The sequence below is a fragment of the Rhododendron vialii genome, chromosome 6a (assembly GCF_030253575.1).
Source record: "Rhododendron vialii isolate Sample 1 chromosome 6a, ASM3025357v1".
NCBI lineage: Eukaryota > Viridiplantae > Streptophyta > Magnoliopsida > Ericales > Ericaceae > Rhododendron > Rhododendron vialii.
The window spans coordinates 8,754,714-8,767,270 of record NC_080562.1 but is presented as its reverse complement, the minus strand read 5'-3'; the positions used below and the strand labels follow the sequence as shown (position 1 = coordinate 8,767,270).

At 37.3% G+C, this 12,557-nt stretch overlaps 2 protein-coding genes across 2 annotated transcripts; both read left to right on the top strand.

Moving 5' to 3' along the window:
- The first annotated feature begins 3,436 nt into the window (after positions 1-3,436).
- Positions 3,437-7,097, top strand: LOC131328355 (uncharacterized). Its single transcript, XM_058361305.1, has 5 exons — positions 3,437-3,571; positions 3,956-6,449; positions 6,610-6,687; positions 6,779-6,901; positions 6,987-7,097. Exons 2-5 carry the CDS (start codon positions 5,652-5,654, stop codon positions 7,095-7,097), a joined length of 1,110 nt encoding a protein of 369 aa, XP_058217288.1. The 5' UTR covers positions 3,437-3,571; positions 3,956-5,651.
- LOC131328356 (uncharacterized) lies at positions 4,668-5,636 on the top strand. Its single transcript, XM_058361306.1, has 3 exons — positions 4,668-4,829; positions 4,956-5,138; positions 5,262-5,636. Exons 1-3 carry the CDS (start codon positions 4,668-4,670, stop codon positions 5,634-5,636), a joined length of 720 nt encoding a protein of 239 aa, XP_058217289.1.
- Positions 7,098-12,557: the final 5,460 nt, after the last annotated feature.

The following is a 12,557-nucleotide window of genomic DNA, read 5'->3' as shown; positions in this document are numbered from 1 at the left end:
GAATCAAATTTGCATTGCAATTCTTGTGTTTAGTATGCTAGAGTCACGTCTCAATGGAATGGAATTAGGAGTGGCAACAGTAATTTTGAGAATGGCATTAGCAAAATTTGGAGTGACATTAGTAATTTTAGGGTGCCATTGCAAAATTTGGAGTGATAATAGTACTTTTGGGAGTGGCATTAGCAAAATTTGGAGTGGCATTAACAAACCAAAAAGGAATGGTGGAATGAAATTGTAAATCTTTACTCTTTCAATTGGAATAGCTATCCCTAAATTTGGATGAATAATAATTCCACGTGGAATGACTGTTCTTTCAATTTTGGTGAACCAAATATTGGAATAGACATTCCGTAGGAATAACCATTCCATTCAACCAAACATGGTCTAAGTTCCAAACAAAGCCTTAGTTCATTGAAAGGGTTTTAAACATGGTTTTCAAAGGCATTCCTGGGGCATTAAAAAGAGCTACTAGACTCCAGGGTTTAGGGTCATCGTTTTGGGGAAGAGAAAAAGAGACATGTATCGATCGCCTTTTCAAGTACACACTCTCTCTCCCTCTCTCTCTCTCTAGTCCAAGCGAATCCACAGTATCGTATAATATGGAATGGTCGATCACTGTGTCTTGTACCATTGTTTCTCAGCTCCTTTTTCAAGATATATGTGTGTGTGTGATTTTATGGTAAGTGTTTGCATGTTCTTGCCGAAATTAATGTGGAATTAAAACTGTAACTCACCAAGATAAAGAGGTCTTGTTGGCTAAGGCCTCAATCAAGTTTCCCAACAATCTATCACTTTTGCTTTTGGTTTTTGGATTTCACCACTGGAGTCTGAAATCTGGATTAAAGTTTACTGTATAAAGTTTATTTTGTTTGTTTTTGCTTTTGTTTTTGGATTTCAGGCAGGGTCGGCCCAAGGGTAAGCCCCGCAAGCTCTCGAGTTTGGGCAACCCCCTAGACTGGCGCCACCAAAAAAAAATAAAATAAAATTCGTAAGGTAGGTATAAATATATATTTTTTCTTCCCATTACTGGCACAAAGCATTTGCTTGGTGCTGTGGCCATTGCATGTTGTCAAGGTTTTCGGCGACCCACGTTCGATTCCCATGCTCCGCAACATCATCTTTTATTTGTTACTCCATTTTTGTTCTACCTAAGTTCGATTCCCACGCCTCCCAACCTCATCTTCCTTTATTACTCCATTTTTTTTCTATCTCTTTTTGTTTTCCTTCCAATCCACAATATTACGAAAATCAAATTACTAAATTACTTTGTTGAAAATTTTTGATTTAACAAAAAAATAATGGAGTAATGTATTAGTGATATGTTGTTACATTTGACTAAAATAAATGTCCTAGTTAAAATAAATCATGCAAGCTAATTAAACGGTTATTGTTTCTACCTTCAAACTACCATTTCACAAGGGAGATTAAATAGATTGACTATGAACTCAATTGAAAATGAAGCGCCGTTCCACAAAGATCATTTTTGGGCATTTGGGGCTTCTAAACTTTTTAGGTTTTTCGAGACAGGCATTATCATCACATATATCAACTAAAAAATTCAAAAAGCCAAATAATTAAAAGTTAGCGGCACGGGCTCTGAGTTCTTAGATAAGTAAAGCTCGATAACTTAATTGACAAATTTGCTTTAAAAAATGCAAGGAGAAATCATTTTCTTCGAATCGGATCGTGTTAATCATAAAGCATTATAACTGGGGTTACATTTTGATGTTGAATTTTTTTTTTTTTTTGATGTTATTCAAGCTAAATGAATAATGTAACTTTGAATGTGTTTTTTTTTTTTTGGGTACTCGTAAGTTTTTTTAATTTGTATAACTTAATAAGTTGGATTTGGGAAACCTAAATGTCGGGCCAGCACTGATTTCAGGCCTCCTTTACAATTGGGAACCTAGAACAAAGGCTTGCTGTTTTCACCGGAAAAAAAATAGAAACAAAAATAAGGATTTTACCACATTCAAAGCATTACATTGGCCCATTGAAAATACTCGAAAATGAGTTCGCAGACCAGATTCGTATGGTCCAAGACAGGGATTGTTGAGATTGAAACATTTCTCGGTAGCATGGATACATCAGGAGTTGCATTCGTGCTCGATGAAAAGGGTTTATTATTTGCCTGCGCACACAAGGTCTCTACGTTACTGTCGAGTTGAATAATTTTAATTGGCCATGTCCAGGTATTTTCGGTTGGTGGAGTAACTTGTGAAACCCAAACGCGGGCTAAAATTTTGTCGATACATCCAGAATTGGATCTGATGCTGTTGTAAGTTGATCCCAGAGTTATCAGGGGCGCACACGTGTTTTCAATAGATGCAAAAGACATGCGTATAGGGGAAACTGTTTCAACAATAGGCCACCCGTATTTTTTTCCGTACTTAGTTCGTTTGCATCCATTGAAAACATGTATGTGCCCCTGATAACTTGGGAATCAACTCTCAAGAACACCAGATTCAATTCTGGATGTATCGATAAAACTTTAGCCCAAGTTTGGGTTTTACAAGTTATTTCACCGACCTAAAGTACCTGGACACGGCTAATTAAAATTACTCGTGGGCTCGTGGCTTCCTATTCTTTTTGGGCGCTGCTATTCGCAGCCCTTTATTTTCTCTCATAACCCACTACATTTCGGTAAATAGTTGTTAAAAATCATACATAACATTTCGGTAAATAGCTGTTGAAAACAAGATTATATTTCGGTAACTACATGTTGAAAATATGTTCAACTTTCGGTAAACAACTGCCCAACATACATTTTCGGTAAATAGCTATTGAAAAAAATATTATATTTCGGTAATTGGATGCTGAAAATATATCTCAATTTCGGTGACTAACTGTCGAGTATAATTGGAAATTTTTAACGGGCTATGGGAGAAAATAAAGGGCTGCGAATAGCAGCGCCCTTTTTGAAGCCTACTATGTAAATAAATAGTGGGGAATTTGCACTTACACCCCTTGCACTATCACTGATTTGTACTCCAAATTTAGGCACTTCCACCCCCTCTAATGTGCAGTCGTGGACGACGTTAACAGAAGTAATGAGTAGAAAAAATAGCTCTTCTCGTAAGAGCATCTCCAACCCATGCTCTATTCCTCCATTTGAGAGTATGGAACTCCTTCAACCCATCCTCTCAAGTCTCCTCTATTTGAGAGGATGGAATTTTGATCCTCCATATTTAGAGGATAAGAGAAAATATGGAGAACCTCCTCTAAAATCACTTTATGAATAAATAGAGGGTTTGTGGTTGGAGTAAATATGAATAGTGATTTCCTCTAAAATTACTTTATGAATAAATTAGAGTATTTTGATACTATCAAATAGAGTATTGGATTGGTGATGCTCTAATAAAATCCCACGACCCTTTTTAACACAGACCTCTCGAACACCCTCTCTCTCTCCGCACTTTTCAAAACGATGAAGCGATGAAGACTTCTCTGTCTCCCGATCTTAAAACGATGAATCGATGAAGGGTTTGCTGCATTCATCCACATTGTTTGCTGCGTTCATCCGCGTATTTTGAAGACAAGTGCGAAATCGAACAATCTAGGGTTTCTACAGGTAAGGTTTTTTAAATCAAACAGTCTAGGTTAGGGTTCCCTTTTCAAATCGAATGATATAGGTTTATTTCTTAATGTATTTGGCATATATTGCATGTGTATGTGTGTAGATTGATTAAAGTAGAAAAAAACTGAACAAAAAAAGGGGTTTTTTTTACACTGTGTTGGTATGTTAAAGCAATAAAAAATTGGAAATTTTTTAATTTTTTATTCGTTTCTACATGTACTGGTCCCGATTCGAGTGTATAAAAACCGAATAAAAAAGGGGTTGTTACATAGTGTTGCTGTGGAAAAGCAATAAAAAAAATTTGGGGTTTTTTGATTTTTTATTTGTTTCTGCATGTGCTGGTCCCCGATTTGAGTGTTTGTGCATTACATCATGCAGGATGTCTACTTACAAGAGTATCCAGTTGCATCATGTGGGGCATTTCAACAAAACTATACTTTCCACCATGTATTTAGGGGGTACTTGTGAGATGATTGACGGTATTGACACTGATTTTATTTCATTTTTTGATTTGAGGGAGATGGTTATGTTTTATGGTTACCCATGTACGGTTAAGATGTATTACCTGTTGCCTCGGGCAGGGTTAAAAGATGGGATTAATGAGATGTATTTTGATATAGAGGCAATGGATATGTTGGATGCATACGAGGGTCTACCAGTTCTATGCATGTATGTAACTAGTGGGCCAATGAATGAGGCTGTAGGTCTAGAAGTGGATGAGGATGTGGGTCTAGAAGTTATAGAAGTGGACATGGGCGGACCAATTGGTGTGGGTGTGGGTGTGCCTATTGATGAGGAAGATGGTGAGGAGAGTGATGATCCAGATTATGACGAGGAGGAAGAATAGGAAGATGATGACAATTATGTTCCTAGTTTGCTAGATGAGGATCTTGAAGGGCCTGATGACGATGATACTTTCAAACCTAAAGAGGATGGTAAAAATAAGGAGATTGTGGAGCCAACTCCAAAAAAGTTGAATCTTGAGGACTGGTTATCAGACCATGGTGATGATGATGAGTTGCATACCATGAAGGGATCAGATGAGGAAAGTAATCAAACTAATGGTCCATAATTCAATGAAGATCTGAACATGGAAAAGCCTGTGCTAACTAGGGGAATGAAATTTCCCAATGCTGTTGTGTTTAGAAAAGCACTTAGGGAGTGGCAGGTGCAAGGGGGATATGATCTTGAGTTTGTAAAGAATGAGAGCTCAAGGGTTACAACAAGATGCAAAGGAAAATATGGGTTTAGGGTGCATGGTTCTTAGATGCAAGAGGAGAGAACATTTCAGGTTAAGACAATAAACCCTACACACAATTGCCATAGGACCTACGACAATCACCTTGTTAATTCTAAATACATTGCTGAGAAATAGTAGTACATTAACAAGTTGAGGGATGATCCATGTACAAAGGTTGACTCTTGGAAGAAAGAAATAAGAAGAAAATTGGTAGTGAATGTGAGCAAGTGGCAACTTTACGGAGCAAAAAAGAAGGCTAGAGATGTCATTGATGGGGACATAACAGAGGAGTATAACAGGCTTTATGACTACATTGAGACTGTTAGGAAACATAACCCCAATTGTTTATTGAAAGTTTCAGTTGAGAGACTTGGACCAGAATTGTCCCCTGTCTTCTCTAGATTATATGTGAGATATAATGCTCAATTGAAGGATATGTTGTAGGGGTATGGACCCATGATTGGACCTGATGGGGCTTTCTTAAAAGGGATGCATAAGGGACAACTTTTGAGTGCAGTGGGTAGAGATGAAAATGACAACATGTTCTCTATAGCCATTGTTGTGGTAGAGGCAGAAATAAAAGACTCATGGAGGTGGTTCTTAGAGCTGTTGATGGAGGATATAGGCATAGTACAAGAGAAGGGATGGGGCTTCATATCAGATAGGCAAAAAGGTCTGCTTGAGGTCTTCAAAGAGTTTCTACCAAATGCAGAGCATAAGTACTGCATGAGACACCTCTATGCTAACTTTAGAAAATTATTCAGAGGAAAAGAGTTGAAAGATGCAATGTGGAGGGCAGCATCAACAGGTACAGTTTAGGAGCATGGAGCATATATGCAAAAAATTGAGAAGCTGGATAAGGATGCACACCTATGGTTGAAAAAAATCCCTGTAGAACAATGGACTAGGTCTCATTTCAGCACAAACAACAAATGTGACATACTAGTAAACAACTTGAGTGAATCATTTAACAGTTATGTACTTGAAGCTAGGGACAAACCTATAGTTTCTATGTTGGAATGGATAAGGAGGAAATTGATGAGTAGATTCCAAATTAAGAGGATGGGGATGGAGAAGTACACTGGGACCATTTGCCCTAAGATAGAAAAGAAATTGGATTGGAAGATTACAACAGTAAAGGATTGTTTTGCATATTTCTCAGAGGAATTCAAACTTGAGGTTGATTGTCATGACACAACATACACTATGGACTTAAAAGCTATGACTTGTGGATATAGATTGTGGGATCTAAGTGGAATACCATGCAAGCATGCAGTTGCAACCATAACCTTTAACAAACAAAAACCAGAAGAGTACATACATCCATGCTATTTAAAGGATACCTACTTGAGTGTATACCAATACATGATCAACTCTGTTCTTGGTAAACATGATTGGGTGAAAACAGATTATGATCCAATTCAGCCTCCATTCATGAGAAAGCCAAGTGGTAAACCAAGGAAACAGAGGAGAAGAGGGGAAGATGAACCCCCAGATGAACACAAAGTGTCAAGGAGGTTCAGAGTGATGTCATGCTCCAAATGTCTGAAAAAGGGGCATAATTTGAGGTCTTACAAGAATGCCATCGATCCTAATTCCAAGCTACTAAAGAAAAATGGGACACCATCTCAGGTATATAATGTCATGCTCAATTTACAAGTTTATATTCAATTTCTATTTATAATCTCAGGTATATAATGTCATGCTCAATTTACAAGTTTATATTCAATTTCTATTTATATACACTCAGTTTATGCTCAATTTTTAATCATTCATATGCTGGTAATTGTAGGCACCAAGTGGAAAGCAAAAGAAGAACAAAGGGAAAAGTGTTCCACCAAATCAAAATGAAATTGTTCCAGCTACTCAGGTATATAATGTCTTTTATAAATGTACCTAGGTTTTAAACTCTTCAGTGATGTATCTAGAATAGAATTAATGCATTGTATTATGTGTTATAGGACGTTGTCCACACTATGAAACCTGATTTTTACACTCAACTTGCACAAGAGTTTAAGCAACCAGAAGTGGGGTTTTATACTCAACCAAACCAAGCTAGTTCATCCACAGTCAACCAAATCAAGGTAAATGATGTTCTAATATAGTAGTAGTTCCTTAATTGATAGTGTAGTTCATCCACACTCAACTAAATGAACTTTGGTTGCATAGACAAGGGAAAAGTTGGCTTGCATTGGTGGCAAAGGTGGTGGTTCTGGAAATGCAGTTAGGGGAAGGGCAAGGGCAATTGCCAGGGGGTGGATCGCACCAAGGCCCAACTAAACTGGTTTAATTAGTATGCATGCTCTGTTTTGGGATTTAATTAGTACGTACTTATGCATGCTTTTTTTTTTTGGAAAAACCAATAGTTTTTATGTTGGTAAATCTGTTTGGATACTCTATTTTGTGGGACTTTTGTTCGTATTGACTTCTGTTTGTGAACTCTGTTTGAAGTCAGTTTGTAACTCTGTGTGGCTTTTGTTTAGGAAAAGAACTTAGTTTGAACTACCTAGTACTGAATATCTGCATTTGAAGTATGTTTTTTTGTTGTTGTTATTGCTGGGCATTTATGTTGTGAATTTGGACAATGTAAGTCCTTTTTTTTTTGCTGTGCTGCTGGGTGTTTGTGTTGCTAAATTTTTAGATGTTTTGGGGCTGATTAGCCATGATTTATAGTGCTAGATGCTGCTATTTTTCTGTTGATAATAATAAAACATTTCATTCATGGTCAAAATAGTCGATTACAGGTCATTTCTTGATCATAGTTCACATTGCATTTCATTCATTCTATATGCTCACATTACCTACTACCTTCCCTACTTATTTAGCTAAGTACACAATAAGAAAACATAAGATAGCAAGCCAGGTAGCCACAACATTCTTCTTTACCTTCTCTCTTTTGCCTTGCTCTTCTCAAGCTCCCTCCCCAGCCAATCAATATTTTGAAGGAGCTTATCTCTTTCACATGTTGGAGGGTCAATCCATTTGAAAAAGCCACATTTCTTTCCTTTCCAATAGTTAGCACATCCATAGAACCACCTTCCCATGCTTTTAGGTTGGTTAGATGTCCGCACAGGGGCAACTTAACGGCAATGACAATTTGGGTGCATCCTTTGGCTTGAAATTGATGGGCTTCTTAATGTTTGAGAAGACATCTTATGAAAGACTAGAGAGAGAGTGTGGGTTAGGGGAAAGGAGGGGTTTGGATGCTTTGTTTTTGGGTTAGGAGAAGGAGGGGTTTGGATTCTTTGTTTTTGGGAAGGGGAGTTTGACAGGGCTTATAAATGGCTATCAGGGTTAGTTTGGCATTTTTCCCCCTCATTTTGGAGGGAAATCTCCCGCCAGTATCTTTTTCATCAATTTTAACGGATTTTCTAACAATTACATTTCAGTCCAAAGTACAAGAGGTGTAAGTGCCAAAATTTGGAGTACAGAGGGTGTATGTGCAAATCGATGATAGTACAAGGGATGTAAGTGCAAATTTTCCATTAATATATATATATATATATATATATATATATATATATATATATATATACACACACACACACACACACATATATACACACACACACACACACACAATTGGGATCTGGTCAGGACTCGCTGATGGGAGCTTATGTCTGCACCACGTTTTTAAGCCGTTGGATCTAATCCAACAGCTGGTGCTTGACGATTTCCTAGTCCTAAATTAATGGGTTGCCCCAAGCGTAGGGCTGAAACCGACGTAGCACAATATCCGGTAAGTCCGGAATCGAATCCACAGAGACGGTGATGTGTGCTAACTTAAAACTCGGGCTTAACTAGTTTAATGGGCTCTTAGGTAGCCACCCTTTTCCGATTTGATTGAAAGATTAATTAAAACAAGAAAATTGAAAGTGCTTTTTAAGAAAATTAAAAGGAGGTAAAATCGTAGGGTTCATAGCACTTGTAACTAATCCGGGTTAACCTGCTCTGTTTGGTGTTCTTAAAAACATTCAATTTTGGATTGAAAAGATACCCCGCAAGATGCGAAACTTTAGGGTCGCCGTATACCCATGCGCAACGAAGAATGGGTTTTGGACCCCCATTCCCCCGTTCACATAGGCTCCGACAATGCCCGGGTTCGTCCACGGGAAGTATTTTTCAATCTAAAATCGCTTTTTTTTATCATTTGAAAATAGGAGCAGTGCTCGAACTGGTCACGGTGTGCTAATCACCCAGCGACCCTACCTATAGAACTACTCACTAATCATTGACCAAGAAACACAAGAAACCCTAATTTGCATCATGCTTCTATAATTTCAGAATGAAAATCAAGCAAAAGATAACAACCAAACGAATTCCAACGAACAACTTTAATTAAGAACAGGAATTAAAACTAGTTATCGAAGTGCAAGTAATTAAACAAAGCTTCAAAACTTAAAAGAAAAACTTGAAAGAAAAATAGTAAACAATACTCGAAACTTCTGTGTCGCCTCCGTTCTCCGCAGCCCCCGCAGTTCTGCGTGCGTGGGAATCCAAGAAGATATCCCAGCGCCCCTTTTTTTTCCGTCCGCAGAAAACTCGTCCAAAAGCTGCTGAAAAAATAAATAATCCAATCTCCGCAGCTTCCTGTTCTCTTTTATATGCTGTCTTCCGTAATTTCTCCTTGTAGCTGACTTTCTTTGTAAATTACAAACCCTTCCAGATGTCAATCACTTGGGCCCAACCTTGGTCAAACTAACTATTAAACATTAGCCCACTTAAAAAACCAATTAGTTTACCTTCGGGGCCCACCAATTTTATAACTTGTATTATTTTGCTAATCCATTTTACTTCCAATATCACGGACACAGTAGCACAGTAGGAGGAAAAATTATAAGATGCAATCCACGCTTCTTTTACTTCAATCAGCAATTAAACAATGCACGTTAAAATGTTAAAACCTCCGAATACCTGTCACGCAAAAATCAAGCATTAATCTCCAAGTAATATTATATAAATAGACTTAGCAATGATAAATTAGGGGGCGCTAATGTAAACATTTACGCGCCTATCACACCCCCCAACTTACACTTTGCTAGTCCCGAGCAAAGAAAACAAAATGCAACTTAAAAAAAATAAATTAAAATCGATAGTTCTTTTAAACCCCCAGGCAGCCCCGGTAGGACGAGTAAAGTCTCGTGAGGGTTTTCAGCAATGATCACCCACAAAACACCAAGAATCCTTTCACATGAAACCCAAAAACCTGTCATACAACTTACTAGTCCATCAAGTAAAGAATATGCAGTTACCACAAAGATATAAGAAGGCACAAATAGTTCCAAACGCTATCAAGTCAAGAAATAAACCATGACACTCTTGCTTAGCATGTGTGTGGGACATGGGCCTCAACCAAAAGTGTGCAATGACTAACCACTCTCTCCGGACCGAGTCTTGACTTCAATTCTCACTGTGTCTTGCACTCAGAAATAAAATCACTCCAAACAAGGTGCATAATATGAACTCTCAAGTGTGCAGTTAGATGTTATATATATGAAATCAAAACACTCGCACACTATGACACGAAAAGAACGCTTTGTATGGTGAACACACAGTCTCATGAATAGAATACCAAGTATTGGAACTCTCTCTCACATCCATCAATCCACTTTCCATCACCCCTAGGATCAAATAGGACTTTATTTTGGTTGTAACGTTGGGTAATTGAAAGTGTGTAAAGGCTAGGGTAAAACATCACATGTCTGAGAATAGGCAAACAACTTGGGGCTAATTTAACAATGCGTGTCCATTTTTTCCCACTCTTTTCAACTCCACCTTATCTCTCCTTCTAACCTTTTAACACTTTTCAACAATAAAGCATGATTCTTCCTTTTCATCTATATCGGTGCCCCTTTTATTTTTGTCTTTCTTTTGTTTTGTTTTTTTAAGGGGCACCACCAATTCAAGCACAAAAGTTCACAATCTATCCAAAAATTACACCTTTATACTTTTGCCTTTCTCCAAACAAAATATGGAAAGTGGAGCTAACCAAGAAAAGGCTAAATATATAAGGCTCAAAGTGGCTTGCAAGGGATAAATGTGAAAACAAAGAAACAAACTGGCCCAAATATCAAGAAAATGCCTATAATCCTCTCCAAGGAGTGTAATATCCATGTGACGAACCAAAACCCAAGAGATATTGTTATGCATTCAAGTTCCAATACTCAACAATCAAAAATAATGAGACCACAGCAAATAGATTATTTCCATGACAAACTAAGAGTTAAAGTGACACCACTCCAATAAAAGATAGGGCCCAAAAGCTCATTAGGGCATAAGTCTCCACTAATCTAGCCATCAAGATTGGTTAAGTCACAACTCACAAGTGGTCAAGGCCCAAATAAACGTGACATGCAATAGTGCTATACAAAAGTGCCATGATCAACTTCTTAAGACAAGCTAGCAAGTAAAACTACCAAGCCAAAAAAAGATATCACTATGGTAGGCAACACACCTCAACTCAATTATTCAACAAGTAATCACAACAAGTGCCAAATCACATGCGAAAAGGAAAATTTTCAATTTTTTCAATTTTTTCAATTTTTTTTTTGAATTTTTAAGAATTAGAAGAAAGAAAAACTTACCAAAGTAATCCATCCCCCCAACTTAAACCATTCGATGTCCTCATTGAATACAAAAGAATAAAAATATAGGACATGAAAGAAAAAGAAGAAAAAGGTATCACCTCGGAACGGAGAACTACGCAAGAAATAACATAGTGGGAAGAAGACCCCCCAACTTGAACAAAGCATCCTGCAATGTTAGTTCTCACAAAAAAAAATAAAAATAAAATAAAAGTAACTAATCTAAGAAAGAGAAAAGAAAAGAAAAAATTATACAAAAAAAGTTAATGACATTCAGTACTCCCATCACGTGAAATCCAACCATTCATCACACTACGAAGAGCAATCAAAATCAACATCTCAACCCACTTCAAGCACTCCGTTAAAAATTGTATGCGACCATGCCACAAAATCAAATACTTAGAATATCTTAATGGCCTTAGCCGCATTTGAAATTTAAATTCCACCAATTGCATATTTCGAACTAAATTAACTTTCAAGTTGTTGATGAGTGTCGGAAAAAATGAATGGTAAACCATATTAAAATTATCAACACCAAGAAAGTCAATTTGTTCTAACGTGATAATCTCTTGCAATAATGGATGCTCAATAGGAGTGATGACTTCAATATCTATGGCTGGGGGTATTTGATCATCAAGAACAAGTGGATTTTGCACAATTATTGGCAAGGACTCCTCAGGAGTTGTGTCATGAAAATCCATCTCAAGTATACTAGAATGCTGTTGCACTTCAGGTGAACTAACTATTTCGTTAGTTCCAAGTGACTCTGTTGTTTCATCTTCCAATACACAAGAATTAATCACTTGAAAATTTTCAACTTGATTGCAAGAAAGAGAATCAGCTAATTGATCAAAATAAGATGGCTCTATTTCCTCTTTTTCCCTCCCATCAAAACTGGTATCCTCAGAACTTTCAGTCAACTCACAAAATTGGAGCTTTTGGGTTAATTCATCTAAGAAATCCCAAGCGTCTTCAGGGGTTTTATCCAGAAATTCGTCAGTGGACCTAAAATCCACCTCGCATGACTTAAGGTTTAAACCACGGCAAAAGATAACCAGAAGACTGCCAAGCTCACAATTAAACGACCAAGAGAATACAACAAATTTAAATCGCTCCCAACACTGTGACAAAGACTCATCATCATGTTGAGAGAAAT